The sequence below is a fragment of the Vulpes lagopus genome, chromosome 12, assembly GCF_018345385.1.
Source record: "Vulpes lagopus strain Blue_001 chromosome 12, ASM1834538v1, whole genome shotgun sequence".
NCBI classification, from domain to species: Eukaryota; Metazoa; Chordata; class Mammalia; order Carnivora; family Canidae; genus Vulpes; species Vulpes lagopus.
The window spans coordinates 39,136,123-39,158,334 of record NC_054835.1 but is presented as its reverse complement, the minus strand read 5'-3'; the positions used below and the strand labels follow the sequence as shown (position 1 = coordinate 39,158,334).

The following is a 22,212-nucleotide window of genomic DNA, read 5'->3' as shown; positions in this document are numbered from 1 at the left end:
AATACTGGTCCAGTATAAGCCTACAAGAATAAATGACCACTGTGGAAGCAGGCAGAAAATCCTAGAAGGTCCGGGTTGAAAGGTCTCTACCTGGTTACTGACATGAAACTCTCCCTTTCCAATATTACAGAAGTTTCTTGCTTCTGGACCTCTGACCTTGCTATTTCCTATTGGGAATGCCACACGCCATCCGCCTTCCCTAAAGCCTTTTAATAACTTACATAGGTTTCTCTTGGTAGTAGCTACCCTGAAGTGTTCTGCTAGACTCTGAGCTCCTTGGAGGCAAAGACCAGTCTAGCCATCTTTTTATCATAGGTGCCTGGCATAAAGTATGCAATAAATGCTTGCTGCAGGAATGGAAAGGACATTCCTGCCAAGTGGATTTCCACCTTTTTCTTTGTTTTTTTTTAGATTTTTATTTTTTAAAGATTTTATTTATTTATTCATGAGAGACAGAGAGAGAGGCAGCGATACAGGCAGAGGGAGAAGCAGGCCCCATGCAGGGAACCTGATGTGGGACTCGATCTTGGGACTCCAGGATTACGCCCTGGGCCGAAGGCAGGCGCTAAACCGCTGAGCCACCCAGGGATCCCGATTTCCACCTATTTCATGAATACTTTTTGCGGCTGGATAGCATATAGTCCTTTATTTTATTTTATTTTATTTATTTTAGCATATAGTCCTTTAAATCTCACACTAGGAGATTAAACCTAGGAGAAAATGAATCCAATTACGTGTAAAAGTGATCCAGACTGGGCTCCAGTGATGTCAGACACAAAGCAGTTCTCTGTAGTTATCCTCTGGGGTGGTTAGGATCCTGAGGTTGATATTTTAGTTCTCTTACTTCTGTCTGCAGAGTAATGGGAAGTCAGAGACAGGCAGCATCTTTGCAGCAAGTCACAGTTTGTGGCTGGGCTGGGCCAGGAAATACTTAAACAGGCACATTCACAGTAAGCAGCTGTGTCTCACTAATAGTGAGAGTTGACAAACTAGTGTCCTTATCACCTGCTAACTGATACACAGTATCATGAGGGAAGGAATCAAATCACACTGGAAGGACCTGCCCAACATCCTTTTGTGTACGCATACACAAACTAGCAATACCACCCCAATAGGATAGAGAAACCTTACAGGTTTAGGAAGTTGAGGGTCATTCGGGCAAGCTCCGTTTGAGGGCTATTTAAAGTCACAGGAGGAACAATTAAATCAATAAATAGGTAGTTTATTAATCATATTAATAACAATGATGGATCAAATAATCAGGGATTCAGCCAATCTGGCAAGTATGGATGAAAATGAAAGGAGGCCTTTCCCCCCCTCCCTCTCATAGGTTTTTATATCTAAATTATGTGAAAGTGATTCATATACACACACCCATTATGAATCAGTATGGGAAAGAATTTCAAGCCTGATGATGAAAGTGCAAGGTGAGCTCATTAAGTCTTAGTGGTGACTATGTCAGCTGACCACAGTAAGCAGAGAATGTCTGGTTCAGTTCTTACACCCCAAGTCAAAGTTCAAGAAAGCCAGCCAAGATTGCAACTGCAACATAAAAGGCAGGGGAGAAAAAAAAGCCAACACCCACAATAAAAATAGACACATTGTCTGCTCTACCCCCACCTCTTCTTCCATACTCAGTGGGAGAATCTGCCATGCAACACAGAAAGAATCCTAAGACATGTAAGGAGAGGACACAAGGCCAGAGCGTCCTGAGTCCCCTGAAATCATGGGCAATGACAAGGTAGGTGGCAAACATAAATGATGACCAAAGCTATCGTATCAGAATCACCCAGATGAGCATGGTTAATGGGAACTGTGATATACAAAATATGGCAGGAGGGAGGAGGGAAGACCTCTGATCCCTGGGAGGCTGCAGATGCTTCTGCCCAAGTCAGTGTAACTACCTTCTTAGAGGTTCTAAAGTCACTATACTCACTCACCAGAAGCAACAAATTTTCTCCCCTCTCTATGCCACCACTGGAGGCAGTGTTCCACACAAGAGTACACAGTTTTCAGGTTTTTGTTTTTGTTTTTAAAGCAAGGTTTAATTAAACTGCACAGCATCCAGAAGAAAGAAATGTACCAAAGAATCCAACCTGAGACCAGATTATACATTGTAGAGAGGTGTTGGGGGAGGGGGGAATCACTGCTTATTGGGAGAGGGAGCACTGTAATTGGAATATAACTCCAAAATAAATCATACAATAAATTATTTTTTTAAAGAAAATAAACTGACCCACATGCAAAGATGGACGGACGGACAGACGGACACACACACACGCACGCACACTGCACACATCATTCTAGTCTTTTATTCAGTGTTGACTAGGACATCCATGCTGGTCCCCGTGGGAAAAGACAAAGGTTAGACATGAGAAAAGAAGGCTTGGCTCCTCTGCCACCAGTGGAATGAGATTTAAGACAATTAGAGAGAAAACCCACTAAGTTGTGAGAAACAAGAGTAGAAAGAAGGAAACAGTTATCAAGGAAGATTTTAATTGCTTCAAAGAGAGAGGAAGAGAGCACAGAAATCTAACACAAGTAAAGGCACAATGACCGTGGAGTTGAATGGAACCAAATCCTTCCTTCAGTTAAACAGTTATCCTTCTTTTTGTATGTTTTGAAGGTGACTGTAGTTTTGTTTTATTTAGCTTTTAAGAGATGACTCTTGAAGGCAGAGTTGTAACACCTTCCATTCCCTAAATCAAGGTGGCTTACAGAAAGCCACCTTGACCACATTGCCAGGGACTGAGATTCTGTAGGGAAAGAAAGGCTACAACTGGAATGTGAAGAATTGGATTTGCAGTTGATTGTAGGTTGGGTTTCCAGAAGGACAGACAGCTCAGTGTAGTGCCATCAAAGGGCCTTAGATGCCCTATACTCCACCCCTAGAGTTTTGCAGAAGGAAAGGACCCTGGAGTCACATTTTCCCCCACTCCCATAAGCACTCAGCCTACAGATTATTTCAAGTGATCAGGAGAATTAAAACACACCCCAACCCTGAGTTGCTCTGTAGCAAGTCTATTTACAATTTTTTCTCACCTCTCCCTGGAGGTAAATCTGGATTTCAAGTTGGGAAGCTGTGGGGTGAAGGGATGCCCCCAGTGCAACGGCTAGTGGCTAGTCTTGCCTTGGCCAGCATCCTAGTGGCTGGGATGCATTTCTCGAGACAGCAGCCTCACATCCACCAGGTGGGGTAGCCCTAAGCACCCTCACTCTGGGCTGTGAGGATGATGGGGCTCTGCAGCTGGAGGAAATCCCCACAAAAGAAAAACCCACACCTGGAATATCAAAGTGATTTGATCCAGGTTTGATGACCGAAGAAGGGGGGGAGGGGTTATCTAGCTCATTTAAAAACCTGGAAGCCACTGTTATGCTTCCTAGAAAGGGTGGAAAAAACCATTAAGTTTTTCCCCCTAGAGAAAAACATCATAAAACCAAACACACACAAGGGCTTCTAACACAGCTTCCTGATGCTTAGTTGGGCAATGTCTCTTCCTTCTGGGAGGGAATAAGGGGGTTAATGGGACTGGGTAAGAGTCTCAACATGAGACCACCCAATCTTCCACCGAAGAGACGACATTCCCACAAGCAGATAAAATGAGCAGTTTAAAAGGTGAGAAGTTTTAGTGCTCTTGCAGCCAGCCCACCTTAAATCTATATTACAAGCTTTTTACAACATACAAAATAGATCAGTAACTATAAGGATCACATTCCCATTCTTCAATAGTAAATATACACGATATTAAATCTGTTATTAACAGAGGGACCAAATAATGTATAAGGCAAAGACATTTAAATAGGTACTGTGCCATCAATATGCTCTCAAGAAGAAAATCCATCTGATTAGATCTAGGCCCTGGCCTTTTTTCATGAGGCCAAGAAAATGAGAATACAACCAATACCCATGTGACACAGTCCAAAATGCTGGGGAGTATGAAGGGCAGCAGGTCACAGAGGAGGAAGGTATCAGCCCCAATGAAAAGCTGGGGTTTGGCTTTTACTTGTGATACTTGTTTTGATGCTCTATGTCTGAGTAAAGGTGGGGGGTGGTGGAGATATACTTTGATAATATTGTACAAAAGGCATCAACTCCCATTTCAAAAATAAATGGGAAGACTTCACAGTCCAAGTTCAGAAACTGGTCAGCATCTCCCCTGGAACTCTGCTGCAGGATTAACTCTTGTACTCTCTCTTTCCCTCCACTCACGCGCGGTCTTAGCACTACTGGCTTCAAGATGCTGGGGTACTGCTGAGAGATAACTGCTAACAGATTTGAAAATAAAAACAATGAAGAAAATGATCAGAAAAGGTTTGGTGACAGACCTCATCATGGTTTGTCCCAAGAGTCGATGTTATCCAGGGGATGGCAAAGAATAGCAAGGATAGCATACCCTGTACAAACAACCCAAGTCCAGAGCTCTCCCATCTTGCACGGGAAGACTTGGGTTTCACTGGGCACCATGCACAGATCCTTGGTCTGTGACCCAACAGACGGAGAGGTCCCTAAGTCAATTTAAGCCTGTGATGTACCTGGTGAAAATTTTTAATTGACTTCCCCATTCATTTTGAGGAAAAGCCCTGGCTCCTCCTCTGCTCTCACTCCAAAGCTTTGAGCAGTCTGCACTTGGCAAGAGTTGTAGCAAACTGAACATCCATCTGTAGAGCCCAGGAGCCATTCTGCTGTTGGAGAATGGTGAAGTCCCCCGTCCCACCATCCAAGCTCAGTTCCAACCTAGACTGGAACCCTCTGTGCCCTTCAACTATGACCTGGAAGACAAAGAAACATATTGCTGGCTGCCAAGGAAGACCAACTGGACTGAGGCACACCTCACCAAAGCCTTTGTGCTTCCTGGCACAGAGGAATTTTTGACTATCCCCATAAGCTTCCTCACCCTTCTCTATTCTGCTGTGTTAACCCCTGCAGTCTCACAAAGGAAAGACTAGTGGAAGAAGGAACATGAAGAACCTGCTCAGTCAGATGGGCCATGAACTTTGGAACAAGCAGGCCTTAAAGTCCTTCGCAGCCCACAGAGCTGACCCCTTCCACGGAGGTGCTTCACTCTTCCCTTGTCATCCTGGGGCACCCATCAGGGGCTGAAGTGTCTGAGCAGGACTAAAAGGGCCAATGGCCTTCACGGCTAGTCAGAAAAGACTAAGTGGTGTCAAGGCCATCGCCTTATCTTTCCATCTCCCACTGCAGGTTTCTGGAGTTTGTCAATCTATAATGAATGAAAGTGACTTTTCACTTGCAGGGATAGGCAGTGCAGAGAGGAAAAAACAGCCCTCAGCCTCACTACCCTGAGGAAACAGGAAAATGGGCAGGGAGTCCCAGAGGACACAAATGGCTCCTGGTCCCTTTGCTGCAGAGAAACTCACTAGCTCTAAAAGGGTCCCCAGTTTATTTCACCCTCTCTTTTTATTAGATGTTTAGTTCAACTGATTAGTATTTAGTGTTTCTAGTATTCAACTTCTCCCTGGGGTGATGGCATGGGGTGGGGTGAGAGCAAAACCAAAATACCCCTAAGAAGAAAGCAGACCCATTTCTTTGCCCTTTCTTCAAACTTGACCTTTAAAACAGATCACTTCTCTGCAAATTCCTTTCCTGTTTCACTAAAAATGTCCACTCCCTAGAAGTCCTGGCTGTGCCAGCCTCCTAAATGAGGAAATATAATATTCCTGCCATGCTTCCCCCACAGTGGGTAGGAGAAAGTAGGAGTACCATTCTCCACCCTGCCCCAACAGTAAGTTCATTCATCACAAGGCACCTTTCCCCAAGAGGAAAGCAGAAGACATGGAAGCTTTTTCCTCATCTGGCTAGCAGGACTTGCAAGAAGAGGGATGGATACAGGGTTTGAGACCCTACTGTCAATACAAAGAGTCCAATCACCAAGTCTAGAGACGAGATGCATAGATGGAGGTGAGTGGGGAGGACGCTTGGTGTCTAGAGGTGGGTTGCACTGGAGAAACACGTCAGGAGCTCTCATGCAGGTTTCAGGGGAATGGAAGGGACCATCTGAGCAGAGGAGAGGGTCCATCCTTTTCCTGAGGAACAGGACCAAGCCAGGCTTCACCTGAGAATGGGTGGCAGAGGTGGGGCTCCACGGGCAGCTGAAAAATATAAAAATAAAATCCACATACATGAGGTCAATGATCAAACCCTGAATAACCCAAACATTCCTGAAATGAGAGGCTCCTTAAGCTAACCTTTAGATTTTAGGAACTGATTTTATTGTTTCCTTGTTTTTTTTAAGAAAACACAGATGAGGGACACCTGAGTGGCTCAGTGGTTGAGCATCTGTCTTCAGCTCAGGTCATGATCCTGGAGTCCTGGGATCAAGTCCCACATCGGGCTCCCTGTGAGGAGCCTGCTTTTCCCTCTGCCTATCTCTGTCTCTCATGAATAAATAAAATCTTAAATTTTTTTTTTTAATTTTTATTTATTTATGATAGTCACAGAGAGAGAGAGAGGCAGAGACACAGGCAGAGGGAGAAGCAGGCTCCATGCACCGGGAGCCCAATGTGGGACTCGATCCCGGGTCTCCAGGATCACGCCCTGGGCCAAAGACAGGCGCCAAACCGCTGCGCCACCCAGGGATCCCCTAAATTTTTTTTTTTAAACGCAGATGAGGAAAAGCAAATTTTAATCTAAGAAAAATACACCAATTCTACTTTCTATGGAATTATGGAAAAACTTTCATAGACTACTCTTCTCACCTCGGTTTGTTTTGCTGGGATATATTCTCTGAAAGTGTTTATACTCTTCTGGAGCAGGAAAGTCTTCTACTGGATGAAAAGAATACTTTGACTCAAAATCATCTAGGAAAGGAACAGAATATTAAGTCACATCACCCTTCCTTATGCTCTCACATACCCTGTACCACTTCTGCCCCTCCCCTTGCTAATCTCCCTCACATTCTGATGGACCACAGGGACCTCCCTGGCCCACTAACCCAGGGTTCCTGAGGCCAGTAACAGGATCTTTCAATGCACCTTACACACACAGAGGATGTGCTCAGAGGCTCTTACATTAAGGAATGAGTCTTTGAATTGGTTCTTCAAATCTTTCCACCAAAAATCAGGCACTTAACAGGAAAGGAGACCAGCTGTTTGTTCTGTTTCAGTTAAAGTCATTTTAGAGACTGTCACCATGGGAAACCAACTGACCTGAATCCCCAGATTGGTAGACGGTAACCTAAAATGGAAATTTCTGTCACCAGCTAGTGAGAGATCTGACCAGATAATTCCCCTCTGGGCCACGTTACCCTCATTTAGCTCTACAATATAGTCGGGGACAGCCAACTCATGGCCTCCACTCCCACTTTCCATGGCCCCTCTACAGGAAGGCTCAGATTTTCTAATGGTGTGGCTCAAACACATTCCAAATACCCTGGTCCCCCAATGAGGAACAGACCAGACTGCGAGTGGTAACCATTAAAAAGAATTCAGAGTGTCAGGATTGAAGGAGACTGTACAGATCTTTCCAGGGGTCTTCAACAGAGGGTCTGAGGAAACCCTATGGACAACCTTTGCTTGGGGGCTCCATCCTAGACTCAATGAATTATAATCTCTTAGGTGGGGCGTAAAACTCATTTATAACCTTAAAAAAGTCAAATCTGATACACTCTTGATCTCATCAACCTCCTGATTTCACAGATGAGGGAAGTGAGGCCCACAGAAGTGAAGTGACTTCCTCAAAGTAACACAGCTAGGTTGTGGCTCTATATTACTAGAATAATGTTGTGTATGATAGGTTTTTGTTGCTGCTGCTTTTTAAGGCCCTCTCCTTCCTAGGAAGATACATCATCCCTGTCTAAATAATCCTGAAAGGGATAAAGTCTCTGACCTAAAAGCCAACCACAAATGATCCTTGGGGAGCAAGACAGCAGCTTCAGAGTTATTAGCACAACACCTACTGCTTTTACTTCAATCTCTTCTAAAGCAATCATTGCCTTCTAGAATTCGTAGAAGGCAAGGGATGGCAATGGTGGGGGCCCAGAGATCTGAGGTTAAGTCAGGAGAGGATCTGCTGTGAACAAAGGATAATCTAGAGTGGTCACTGGAATTAGCGAAGTCACTGCAGGAACTATGAGACTAAAACAGCTAGCTACTCACCCAAGAAAGATCGGACAGTGGTAATAGAATCTCTATGGCCGTTCCTCAGGGGTGGTGGTGGAGGAGGAGGTGGCCCAGCTGGCGTCCTTGAGGGAGGAGGTGGGGGCTTTCCTCGGCTCAGGGGTTCTGACCCATGCATTCGGTACGGTGGGGGAGGAGGGGGAGCATCCCTGGCACCATTTCGGATCATGGGTGGTGGGGGTGGAGGAGCTGCAAGGAAAATCCAAAGCAGTTAGGATAGGATGCAGAGATGGTGAGGGGTGGGGGGGAATTTGAGAGATATGTGCTAAGAGTGCCTTGGTGCCTTCCCAAAGAGCTGGGCTCCAGGAGCTTCTGGGCAGCATGTCAAATAGCAGACTCACTCTCCTCTCATCCCTACTTAACAGTGAGAACATCCTTCCAGACCCCAAAGTCCAAAATAAATGTGTGACCCTTTTCATTTCCTATTTCAAGTCAGTCAAGAACTCTGCCTACTCTTGATGATCTTTTCCCTGCCTTTCCATGCCTTCCTCCACAATTCTAATTCAAGGCTCTCTCGTATTTAGCCTGTTCTACTGCAAAAAGCTTCCCAAATGTTCTCCTTGCTTCTCATCTCTTACCATTCCAATCTATTCTGCATAACTCACTAATCTCCCCCAAAACACTTGCTCAAACTTTTCTAAGGACTGTGTATCTCCTCTATCAAGAAGTTCCAAATCCTGGGATGCCTGGGTGGCTCAGTGGTTGAGCGTCTACCTTCGGTTCGGGATGTGATCCCAGGATCCGGATTGAGTCCCACATTGGGCTCTCTGCAGGGAGCCTACTTCTCCCTCTGCCTGTGTCTCTCTGTCTCCCATGAATAAATAAATAAATATTAAAAAAAAAAAAAAAGAAAAAAAAAGAAGAGGAGGAAGAAGAAATTTCAAATCCTTAGTTTCAACCCCAACTGAGTCTCACCCCATCATCCTTCTTTTTTACACAGCAACTTACCATGCGAGGCAGGCAGCCTGGTATCACCTTCTCCTCTTCCTTGCTTGATTCCTAGGCTGGGACTCCCACTGTCACCTCTGTATCTCTACTACACCACTATATTATATCATAATTGTTCATTTTATGTACCTCTTCTGCAGCACACTAAGTCAGGGCAGTGTCCATTCATCTGAGTTTCCAAGCTCAGACAAATGTATAGCACACAGTATGTTCACAATTAACATGTGGTGACTAAACCAAACCACATATGCTTTGCTCCTGTGACTCCCCCAAAAGGTGTGGAAATGCCATCCCCCTTCCCTTACGACCAACCCCAACCTCTCCTTTAAGATTAGATTCAAGCCCCATCTTCTACAGGCTTTCCCAAAGCAATGCACTCTACTCTAATCCCCTCCCTTCTTTGTTCTCCCACAGCATTTATAGGCTGTGTCACTTACTCTAGCACTTAGTAGTATGGAATAAAATGAGTGATTCTCCAAATGAGTGATTCTCCACAGCATTTATAGGCTGTGTCACTTACTCTAGCACTTAGTAGTATGGAATAAAATGAGTGATTCTCAAAAATGTATAATAGGTTCATCTGCGGAAAGTGCGTATCTTCAGTGATTATCTCATTGCTCAAAAAAACTGGGAATGCCTCTTTGGGAACTCCCTCCAAACCCAGTTTCTAATTAGACATATCCATAAATATATGATGTTCATATCTCATTTTTTTAAGATTTTATTTACCTATTTTAGAGAGAGTGCATGCACACATGCGGTAGCTTGGGGGAGGAGCAGAGGGAGAGGGACGAGCAGGCTCTGTGCTAAGTGCAGAGCCCAACGTGGGGCTCAACCTCACAAGCCCGAGATCATGACCTGAGCTGAAACCAAGAGTCAGACACTGAACTGATGACTGAGCTACCCTGGTGCCCCTCATATCTCATTGCTGAGTTTGTACAACCATCAAGAAAAATATTCATACCTATGTCTGATTTCGCTTTTCAAAAATCAAATTCACTCTTAAAAGACAAAAATGTGCCACCAAGTAGAAAGTAACATCAAAAACACATCTGAAGGGCAGCCCGGGTGGCTCAGCAGTTTAGCGTCTGCCTTCATTGAGCCCAGGGTACGATCCTGGAGTCCCAAGATCGAGTCCCACATCGGGCTCCCTGCATGGAGTTTGCTTCTTCCTCTGCCTGTGTCTCTGCCTCTCTTTCTCTCTGTGTCTCTCATAAATAAAATAAAATCTTAAAAAAAAAAAAAAACACACATCTGAAGACATGTCAACATCACTAGAATAGATTCTTTTTTAAAAAGATTTTATTTATTTATTAATGAGAGATAGAGAGAGAGAGAGAGGCAGAGAGAGAGAAGCAGGCTCCATGCAGGGAGCCCGACGTGGGGCTCAATCCCGGGTCTCCAGGATCAAGCCCTGGGCCAAAGGCAGGTGCCAAACTGTTGAGATACCCAGGCGTCCCAACTAGAATAGATTCTAAGTAAGGTGTTTATGTTGTATTATTCTATTCTTTCCATTAACTAACAAAAATAGCAGCTATCATTTATTTGGTTTCTGTTATATTCCAGGTACTGCCCCAAGTATTTTATATGCATTAAATCTTTTTTTTTTAAGATTTTATTTATTTATTCATGAGAGACACAAAGAGAGAGAGACAGAGAGAGAGAAAGGCAGAGACACAGGCAGAGGGAGAAGCAGGCTCCACGCAGGGAGCCTGCTTTGGGACTCAATCCTGGACTCCAGGATCACACCCTGGGCTGAAGGCAGGCGCTAAACCGCTGAGCCACCAGAGGATCCCCTATGTATCAAATCTTTAAAAATTATTTAGCCACTCCTACAAAGTATGTGGTATTATCCCCATTTCACAAATGAAGAAACTGGGATTCAGGTTGTTTGTCTGAGGCCACAGATCTAATAAGACTCAGCATATATTTGCTCTTTCCACTATGCCCACACCGCTTTTCATAACTACCACAGTTCTATATTATCTGCCCCCAAAACATATAACCCACTGAGATGGAAGTGTATCTTTTAGGGGTGCCTGGGTGGCTCAGTTAAGTGTCTGCCTTCACCTCAGGTCAGGATCCTGGGATCCTGGGATTGAGTCTGGCATCAGGCTCCCTGCTGAGGAAGCCTGCTTCTTCCTCTCCCTCTACTGTTCCCCCTGTTTGTGTTCTCTGGCTCAATCAGTGTCAAATAAATAAATACAATTTTTTAAAAAAGAAAAGAAAAAAAAAAAAAGGAAGTGTATGTTTTGGTACCAACACCATGTCCTGTTATCTAAATAATACATGGAGAGACTACTCGGCTTAACAGACAACACTGATAAAGGGTGTATCATCTTTTTTTTAAGTATGCTCTATACCCAATGTGGGGATTGAATGCATGACCCTGAGATCAAAAGTTGTATCATCTACTGAGTGAGCCAGTCAGGTGCCCAAGAGCATATCTTCTTATTCCTCCTGTATTATTGTTGGAATTTCTGTAGAGTGACTGCAGTTAAGCATGAAAGAGTAATGGAATGATGTGTGCAGACAGGGGGTCCAGCACTGTAGGCCAAATAATGCCACTTTTCATCCCCTAAGATGTACTCTGAATGTCTACCTCACTCTTTTCAAGGTGTAAGTATAGACAGGTGCTATTAGAAGCAGTAACTAAAGAGAAGTCTCCTTAACACCACCTAGCAGATATCTGAACCTTGATTTCATTCTAAATCTGCCCAAATCAAAGCTGTTTCAGGTCACTTTCAAAATATTTCCCTAAAACTCAGATTTCTCAGGGCCTGAGAGTCTGTGACTACTCTAGGGGAGGGCCAGGGAGTATAAGGCAGGGTTAGCTTGGATCAAAAGGACACCAGCTACACACTGGGAAGGTGGCAGTGATTAGAGCCAACCCAGACTGGCCAATGGAGTAGGACAAAGAGCACTCTCCTTGCTCCCTTGGCACTCACCCTCAGGGACAGTCATCCCCTCTGGGTTCTGCCATCTCTCCAGTAAGTTTCTGGGCTCTTTGTCACATCCAGTTTGTTTGTTTTTTTTTTAAAGATGTTATTTAGGGATCCCTGGGTGGCGCAGCGGTTTAGTGCCTGCCTTTGGCCCAGGGCGCGATCCTGGAGACCCGGGATCGAATCCCACGTCGGGCTCCTGGTGCATGGAGCCTGCTTCTCCCTCTGCCTGTGTCTCTGCCTCTCTCTCTCTCTCACTGTGTGCCTATCATAAAAAAAAAAAAAAATTCAAAAAAAAAAGATGTTATTTATTTATTCATGAGAGGCACAGAGAGAGACAAGCAGACACAGGCAGAGGGAGAAGCAGGCTCCATGCAGGGAGCCTGACAGGGGACTTAATCCCAAGACCCCAGGACCACGCCCTGACCCAAAGGCAGACGCTCAACCACTGAGCCACCCAGGCGTCCCTATCACATCGGTTTTAAAACCGTCTCAAAAAACAAACAAACAAACAAAAAAACAACCCTGTTTCAAGTGAAGGCACTGGAACCCAAGGACTGTAAGAAAGAAGCAGTTTGTAAAATAAACCTGGGGGTGGGAGATCACCTTTTGTAAACCTCGATAAACTCAATTTTGAGGAGGGCATGATGGTATTGATTCTTTAAAAAAAAAGTCCCTTAAAAATAGTGTCAAAAAAAAAAAAAATAGTGTCTTACTCCACAAAGAAAAAATTCAGAAACCAATACCACTGATCCCTGAGCACCCTGGGAAGACAAAAGACTCCACACTTTTTCAAATGTAAATAATTCACAGAGAAACAAAAGTATATTATCACATAATACTGTCATAATATGATTTAATAATAAAGATAAATCCATGGGACGCCTAGATGGCTCAGAAGTTGAACGTCTGCCTTTGGCTCAAGGGCATGATCCCAGAGTCCTGGGATCGAGTCCCACATCAGGCTTCCTGCATGTAGCCTGCTTCTCCCTCTGCCTATGTCTCTGCCTCTCTCTTGAATAAATAAATAAAATCTTTTTTTTCATTTCTAAGATTTTATTTATTTATTCATGAGAGACACAGATAGAGAGGCAGAAAGATAGGCAGAAAGAGAACCAGGTTCAATGCAGGGAGCCCAACATGGGACTCAATCCCGGGTCTCCAGGATCATACCCGGGGCCAAAGGCAGGTGCCAAACCACTGAGCCACCCAGGCATCCCTAAGTAAATAAAATCTTAAAAAAAAAAAGAGAGAGAGAGAAATCCAAGAACTACCTGGAAATCCTTGCATAAAACCATTAACAGTCATCAGCATACTATGATTTACAAAGCACTTCCATACATTTATTTACAACTACCCGTGAAGATACTATGAAGACATGAGGGAACAAACTCAGAGAATGAGAGCTATCTGCCCAAGGTCACACAATAAAGATAGCTACATACTCAGAAGATCTCTGACTAAAATATCTCAATTTTCTCTCAGTGTTATCACTCTAAGAACTACTGCTCTGGTTATAGAGATGGAAAGCTGGCTGAGGACTCCATCAGGCCTCAAAATTGGTGATGGCTAAGGGACAGAAGAAAAAGGCTCATAACTTCACATTTTTTAAAGAAACCACAAAGAACGAACAGAAAAGTGGGAAGCAAGAATTCTGCAGACATTTAAAACTACTCAAATTCAGGGTGCCCGACTGGCTCAAGTCAGTAGAGCAAGACTCTTGAGTTCAAACCCCACATTAGGCCTACAGCTTTGTTTAAAAAAATAATTTAATTAAAAAAGTAAAACTATTTAGTTAAACCCACAGAAATTACATTTTCCCCCACTTCTATTCCTGGATAGGATTAGAAAGATATGCAGCCCAGGTGGCTCAGTGGTTTAGTGCTGCCTTCAGCCCAAGGCCTGATCCTGGGGACACAGGATCAAGTCCCATGTCGGGCTCCCTGCATGGAGCCTGCTTCTCCCTCTGCCTGTGTCTCTGCGCCCCCCGCCCCCCGTGTCTCTCATGAATAAATAAATAAAACCTTAAAAAAAAAAAAAGATATGGGCTCTACTTTGATAAAGGGTCTTAAAAAAATCCCTAAATTAAAAAATATTTTTTCTAAAGATTTATTTATTCATTCATGAGAGACACAGAGAGAGAGAGGCAGAGACATAGACAGAGGGAGAAGCAGGCTCTTCGCAGGAGCCTGATGCGGGACTTGATCCCAGATCCCAGCCTAAACCGAAGGCAACCACCCAACTGCTGAGCCACCCAGGCGTCCCTTAAAAAATAATTTTTAACCTAAACTTTATAGAATCAAAGGCTACCATAAGATTGGAATTCTTATGGCTAAAGCCAGGGAGATACACAGTCAGGAATGTACCAGATTACTATATGACTGCCTTAGGTTAGACTGCCAGCTCCTAAAATACGAATCTCTTATGTACTTCGCCAACCAGCAGCATAGGTTAATGGGCTTTCAGTATGTGCTTCCTGATGACTTAATTTCTTAATCAATGATCCAAACCTGCAAGGACTGTTTAAAAGCTCAAAGGCTTTGTGGAGGATGTGGCTCAAAGTCCAATGATATAAGAGGCCATGGGAGGCAGAATTCCCGGGTCTAAGGTCCCAGGGAGCTTCACGGTCTCCCTAACTCTCTACTTTCAGTCATGCTATTTTGTAAAAAGATTATACAACCTCTTCTACCTTTTCCAGAGCTCCTTATCTCCTCCTCATCCAGTTTAGGCTCATGGTCCACTGTTACAATCACTCCTGGACCTATACCCTTAGCTTCCCGGCTCCACTCTCCCTTGGTGTCATACATGCCTAAAATAGCTAACCCTGGTTAAATGCCACTACTCAGTACCTGCATACACACAGCTGAACACACATTGTGCCAATCTCACTCTGAGTGTATGGCTCCTAATCCTGAGTGGGCTTCCGTGCTGCTTCTCCCAGGACACCCCTGCCCCCGCCCCCTTTATTCTCCCATACTCCCAGAGCACCACTTCATGCCCTCTCTCTCCTTCCCTCCCCTCTCACATCAATAGATGTCCTATTTCACCAATAAGAAACAAACTAGAAAAAAAAAAAAAAAAAGAAACAAACTAGAAGAAAATTTGCACATGCTTCTACCATGATGCCCACCTGCCCACTTGCATCTATGCCTATGCACTCCGCCTTCCCTCTTGTTACCATGGAAGAATGATCTATGTTCTTATCTAAGGTCAACCCCTTACCTATGGATCAGATTCCATTCCTTTTAGCCTTCTTGGAGACATTACTTGGACAATTTCCCCATTCTCCTGTATCATTTCATCAGTATCCAAATGGATACGGAAATATCTTCCATCTTGGAGAGGAGGAGTTTCAACCCTCAATTCTCCTCCAGCAAGTATTCTATTTATCTGCACCCCCACCCTCACTCCCCTGTAAGGAAACTGAGATTTCTACTTTGCTATCTCTAATTCCTTTCCTCCTATTCGTGAGTTCCCAAACACATCCCAGTTAGACTTTCACTCTCATCCTCCACCACTTCACTGAAACTACTCAAAAGGGTACCATGTGGGATGCCTGGGTGGCTCAGCAGTTGAATGTGTGTCTTCGGCTCAGAACGTGATCCTCAGTCTGGGGATCAAGTCCTGCATCGGAATGCAGGGAGCCTGCTTCTCCCTCTGCCTATGTCTCTGCCTCTCTAAATAAATTAAATCCTTTAAAAAAAGGGGGGGTGGTATCACGTTGTTTGGGGGTCGCCCCAAAGGACTCCTAAGACCAGTGTCATTCTGTTTTCAGTCCTGGACACAGCTGATCACTCCATCTTCACATCCTTCCAGCATCCTCTTGTTTTCTTCCTTCCTCACCAGGGGCTCTTTCTCAGCTTCCTCTCTTGCTACTCTCCATCTCTCTGACTTCTAATATAAAGGCCTCAACCTCTTCTCTATCTAGACTGACTCCCTAAGTGAGCTCACCCAGCATGTGGTTTTCAGTATCATTCAAATTTGGGGTGCCTCAGTTGGTTAAGCTTCTGCCTTCAGCTCAAGTTGTGATCCCAGGGTCCTGAGACTAAGCCCCGATCTGCTGAGCAGAGAGCCTGCTTCTCCCTCTCCCTCTGCCTGCTGCTCTACCTGCTTGTACTCACTCTCCCTCCGTCAAATAAATAAATAAAATCCTTAAAAATATGTATCATTCAAATTTCTCTAGCCCAGACCTTTCTCCTGAACTTCAGAATCTCACAGATATCTAAGAGAAAATAATGAATTGGTGTTTGGCTGACAGGCATCTCAAACTTGACTTGTCCAAAAGTGAACACCTGGGCAGCCCTGGTGGCTTAGCGGTTTGGCGCTGCCTTCCGCCCAGGGTGTGATCCTGGAAACCCAGGATCGAGTCCCACGTCGGGCTCCCTGCGTGGAGCCTGCTTCTCCCTCTGTCTCTCTCTCTCTAATAAATAAATAAATAATCTTTTTTTTTTTTTTTTAAGATTTTATTTATTTATTCATAGAGACAGAGAGAGAGGCAGAGACACAGGCAGAGGGAGAAGCAGGCATCATACAGAGAGCCTGATGTGGGACTCGATCCAGGGTCTCCAGGATCATGCCCCGGGCTGCAGGCGGCGCTAAACCGCTGCGCCACGGGGGCTGCCCAATAAATAAATAATCTTTAAAAAAAAAGTGAATACCTGTCTTCTTCCCCCAAACCTGTTGTGGTCCTACCTATCTGCTAGTTTACTCCAACAGCCTCCTAAACAGTCCCCCTTGTCACCTCTGTCCTCCTGCTGTCTGTTTGCATCACACAAGTTTGTCATCATTTTAAAAGCTAAAGCAGAGCTGCCCGGGTGGCTCAGCAGTTTAACGCCGCCTTCGGCCCAGGGAGTGATCCTGGAGATCCAGGATTGAGTTCCACATTGGGCTCCCTGCACGAAGCCTGCTTCTCCCTCTACCTGTGCCTCTGCCTCTCTCTCTCTCTCTGTGTGTCTCTCTCATTAATAAATAAAATCTTAAAAAAAATTAAAAAATTAAAAAGTTAAAAGCTAAAGCAGGGGTGCCTAGGTGGCTCAGGTCATGGCCCCAGGGTCCTGGAATCGAGCCCCACGTCAGGCTTCCTGCTCAGCCTTCTGCCCCTCCTTCTCCTTCTGCCCCTCCACAACGCTCATGCTCTCTCTCTCAAGTAAATGAATAAAATCTTTTTTTTTTTTTTTTTTTTTTTTAATTTTTATTTATTTATGATAGTCACAGAGAGAGAGAGAGGCAGAGACATAGGCAGAGGGAGAAGCAGGCTCCATGCACCGGGAGCCTGATGTGGGACTCGATCCCGGGTCTCCAGGATCGCGCCCTGGGCCAAAGGCAGGCGCCAAACCGCTGCGCCACCCAGGGATCCCAAATGAATAAAATCTTAAAAAAACAAAAAGATAAAGCAATGTTTCTCCTTTGTTCCAGTGCTCAGCAATTCACCAAGTAAATCCCAGTCTCAACAAAGTCCTACAGTGTTCTCCTGTGGAAATTTAGCTTCCTGAACTCCATGTCCTGCCACAATGGCCTCCCTGCTGTTCCCAGTCTCATGGCCTTTGTATCTGCTGTTCCCAATGCCTGCAGTAACTATTCTCTCAGATAACCGGTTAGCTTACTGTCACTCTCTGCCAGATCGTTACTTTATCAGTAAAACTTTCCTGACCCCTACCTACTCTCACCCCACTTCTGCAATAAAAAATATTACCACTACCCTCCACCCCTTATTCTTATTCCCCTTCTCTGCTTTGTATTTCTGTAAAATATTTACAAACCATGTGTGTATATATATATATATATATATATATATATATATACACAAATATAAATATAAATATAAATATAAATATGTATATTTTACTAATTTATTTGCTTGACTGTCCAGAGAACAGGACTCTTCTATTGATTGCTGTTTCCCTAACAACAGAGTCTGATATAGAAAAAGGCATTCAGTAAACCTGTTGAATGAGTAAGTGAATTCTTTTTCTTTTTAATCGCTAAAAGAGAGCTTTGGAGAAAAGGGTAAAAAGACAAACTCAATTCTCCAAGAGATAGGAAAAAAAAGTGCTTCCAAGTACTTACCTGCCCCCCGACTGGGAGGGTCCCGAGCTGGGGGAGGTGGTCTATTACTCTGTAGTGAGGGAGAGGCTGAGGTGGGTGGAGGAGGCGCTAGGCCTCTGACAGGCCCTGGAGTCTTCCTATGCAAAGAATTGTGTCTCTGGGGCAGCTCCGGGGCTGACTCATTAGTGGGACTGGAGGGTCCATTGGGGACCCCGGGAGGCTGTCGGTAAGGCGGTGGAGGAGGAGCCAGAGACTGGCCACTTGGTCCCGTTCTGATATTCACAGGGGAAGGAGGTGGTTTGACTGGGGGTGGAGCAGGAGGTCCCTCTCGACCAGGGTGCAGCCTTTGTCCAGGTGTAGGCGGCAAGGGTTTCTCTCTGTTGTAGGCTGGGGCTTTGCTGCTGTGCATAGGCAGAGGTGTAGGGGGTGCATTGGCACGCCGCCCTGGGGGTGGTGGTGGAGGGGCAGAGGAGCTGTGCTTCATGCCTGTACTGCTGGTGGTATTAGGTCGAGAGAGGTCCGGTAACGAGGGTCTCTGCATCCGGGGCAGTTCTGGGAGTGAGGCTCGGTTGCTGTCTGTATCATCTTGAGGGCGCCCACCAGCTGTAGATACCGGTGGCCTTGGGGCAGCAGCTCGAGAACTGGGAACTTGCAGGGCTGGCTTACCAGCTAGGTTCTCTACAAATAAAGCAGATAGCACTCGATCAACAGAGTTAGATACACGCTGGTCGGTATCTCTACTTCACTCAGCCTCCTTAGTGTAACCTGCATGGTAGCAGGGTAAATGCCTGTATAATTCTGGGTCTTAATCTGGTTTCAGGCTCAGGGCCCACCAACAAATACTGCTGATAACAAGTTAAACACATTTTTATTTAATCCCTCAGCTTTAGTTTTATTCTGCTCTGTAACTCCTCCCCTGCTCCCACTTCTCCTTCCTCCCACCTCTACCACAGGCCTTGACCCTAGAAGACCCACTTGGGACTAGTCAGGAATTAATGCACTTGGGAAATATCCTAAGAAACTTTCTGATCAGATACCTGAAACGTCCTTGGCTCCCACAGGTCGGAGTTTCGGCACTCCCCCTTGGAAGAGACCTCCCTTGGGCTGCAGGGCAGCTGCTCCAGAGCCATAACCACCACTGCTTCCTTTGGGTTCTGGAAAGCATACCATTAGGGTTTTCACTTCACATGCCCAGAGCTGGTGACCAAGTGAATCCTGAGGAGAAATGCCTCCTCTATCTGGGCTTTATTTTTATTTTATTTTATTTATTTTATTTTATTTATTTATTTATGAGAATACACAGAGAGGAGAGAGAGAGAGGCAGAGACACAGGCAGAGGGAGAAGCAGGCTCCATGCGGGGAGCCTCGATCCCGGGTCTCCAGGATCACGCCCTGGGCTGCAGGCGGCGCTAAATCGCTGAGCCACCGGGGCTGCCCTCTATCTGGGCTTTAATTTGGAAACAAATCAATCTTGCTTTTGACTTTGCATTAAAAAAAAAAAAAATGCAAGGCCTCTCAGCTCCACAGTTTCATGTGGAAATAAAACTCTTCACCGTGATGAAAGAGAAAGAACAAAAGAAACAAGGAGCCAAACTTCCCTATTTAGGAAAGGCAGAGGGAAAACCAGGATCAAGACACATTCAGCAAAATTCTCTGGGCTCTCCTCTCCACGTCTCAGATTATATGGGGCCCCGTGACTTAAGGGTCCAGGTGTGAGCAAACTCTCCAGAAGCCTTTCAGAATGGACACTTCTGGGAATTATAAAATTGTTAGCTTCAGCTTGGCAGTTTTTAGTAACATGGTGGTCTCCTCAGAGAACAGCCAAGAATGTGCCCTAGTGAGCACTAGTCACATAAGATGGAGTCCTACCCAGAGAATGCTTCCCAAAGGTCAAAGAGAAACTTCTAAGGTATTCAAATGAACAGATGCAAAGACAGCCCAAGAGCATTCAAAGAAAACTCTCCTAAAGGACAAAATGTTCCCATTTAAGGCCCAACAATAAAATGACAGGCCAACCAAGTCTCCAAGTCAAATCCTGGAATCCTGGTGGCTCACTAGAAAATAAAGATTAGACTCACTCTCAAGGATGGGAGCACTCCGATCGTTAATGTTGGTCACCTTCTTCAGCTTGGTCCCTTTGCAGATGTCCTGTAAGAGGGCACCTCGATTCCGCTGCTCATCTCTACTCAGCTTGGGCTGCTCTGTGTTTGCCTGGAGGAAGAGGAGAAAATTTAACTATTCATCCTAAATAGTTCCCTGTACCATGAGCTTGGGATAAATACCATAAGCCAAGCTGGTTTCATGAATGCCCCTCCAACCTAATCAGATCCCTGCATCAAATAACAGTTCCAATGTGTATTCTCAGCCTTCCTAGTCCTTCTTCTGTTGTGCCTTCTGTGAAGGATACAGGTCTCCCTCCTATCAGAAGCTTCTGAAAGGAAGACTTATCAGGGGCGCCTGGAGGGCTTAGTCAGTTAAGTGACTCTTGATTTCGGCTCAGGTCGTGATCTCGGGGTAGTGAGATCGAACCCCATGTCAGGCCCTGGGTGTGCAGCCTGCTTGCAATTCTCTCTCTCCCACTTAAGAAAGAGAAAAAAGGAGGCCTTAACTAATGCTTACAGAGTACCTGTGTGCTGGGTTTGTACGATAGATGTTTTATATGTATGAAAGCAATCATGAGTCTCTACTATGCCTTAGGCTAAGCATGTTACTTCCATTATCTCATTTATATCTTGAAATATTTTTATGAAATAGGTATTATTATCATTATCCATTTGGAAAGTAAAAATAGCTAAAAGGTTTCCTGAGGCCACACATCCAGTAAATAGTAAAACAAGAATCCAAAGCAGTTGACTCTAAAATGCCTATCTTGGGATGTGTGGGTGGCTCTGAGGTTGAGCGCCTGCCTTTGGCTCAGGGCGTGATCCTAGAGTCCTGTGATCCTAGAGTCTCTGTGTCTTTCACAAATAATAAAATCTTAAAAAAAAAAAAAAGCCTATCTTATCTCAACTAATAGATTTTATTGCTTCCCTATTACTTTATCTTCTAAACAATGTTATAAAATAGACCACATTGGGGCACCTGGGTGGCTCAGTCGGATAGATGTCCAAGTCTTGGTTTTGGTTCAGGTTAAGATCTCGGGGCCATGAGATCGAGCCCCATGGTAGGCTCCGTGGAGTCTGCTTGTCCCTCTCCCTTGCTCCTCTTTCTCCCCTGCTCCTCTCTCTGCTCGCATGTACTCTCTCTCAAATAAATAAATAAAATTTTAATAAAATAACACAGGCCATATTATTCCCATTCCAGAGATGAAGAAATGAAGTAGTTTAGACAAGTCAACATCACATGGAGAGTAAATGCAGAGCTGGTCTGATTATGTCAAAGCCCGTGCCTTTCCTCCTTTCCCTAAGGCTGCCCCCACCCTCCACCTTTTCTTTTGTTTCTTTTTTTTTTTTTTAATACTTTATTTATTTATTCATGAGAGACACATACAGAGAGAGGCAGAGACACAGGCAGAGAGAGAAGCAGGCTCCGTGCAGGGAACCCGATGCGGGACTCAATCCCGGGACTGCAGGATCATGTCCTGGGCCAAAGGCAGACACTCAACCGCTGAGCCATCCAGGCGTCCCCTTTTTTTTAAGATTTTGTTTATTTACCTTGCCAGAGACAGAGAGAGTACAAGTAAGGGGAGAGGCAGGCAGAGGGAGAGGGAGAAGCAGGGTTGGATGCAGGGCTGGATCCCAAGACCCTGAGATCATGACCAGAGCCAAAGGCAGACACTTAACTGACTGGAGCCACCCAGGCATACCCCTACAGTTTTTCCCAACATTGTTATTTTTTCTCAAGTTCTTCACTCTCCACCTACCTCTTAAATGCCTTTCAGAGTCCTATCCTCAGCCTCTATCTAAATCTCCCCAAGCAAGCTCATCCGGTCCCAGGGTATGAATACCACTGAAAAGCCCAAGTATCTCAAATCTTTATATTTCATCACCACTCCTGGCCCTGAACTTCATACCCATATGTGCTAGTGTTTACAGGACATCTCCAAATGAATATCCCACATATACTTAAAATCCAACATGTGGTACCATGTTCCTTACACAATTTTCAAATATAGAGAGCTTTTTAAAGTAACCACAGTGGA

General features: G+C 44.8%; 1 protein-coding gene across 1 annotated transcript; it reads right to left on the bottom strand.

Moving 5' to 3' along the window:
• Window positions 1-1,201: 1,201 nt before the first annotated feature.
• On the bottom strand, window positions 1,202-20,788 carry WIPF2 (WAS/WASL interacting protein family member 2). Its single transcript, XM_041726822.1, has 7 exons — window positions 20,783-20,788; window positions 20,150-20,306; window positions 19,109-19,225; window positions 18,093-18,749; window positions 8,116-8,325; window positions 6,718-6,819; window positions 1,202-6,111 (listed from the first exon to the last, which is right to left on the bottom strand). The coding sequence occupies exons 1-7, from the start codon at window positions 20,786-20,788 to the stop codon at window positions 6,071-6,073; spliced, it is 1,290 nt and encodes a 429-aa protein (XP_041582756.1). The 3' UTR covers window positions 1,202-6,070.
• Window positions 20,789-22,212: the final 1,424 nt, after the last annotated feature.

Coding starts and splice junctions, on each gene's coding strand:
- WIPF2 (XM_041726822.1), bottom strand. Junction 6,820..8,115: donor CACTGTCCGATCTTTCTTGG/GTGAGTAGCTAG, acceptor TTCCTTTCCTAG/ATGATTTTGAGTCAAAGTAT. Junction 6,112..6,717: donor TCCCAGCAAAACAAACCGAG/GTGAGAAGAGTA, acceptor TATATTTTTCAG/CTGCCCGTGGAGCCCCACCT.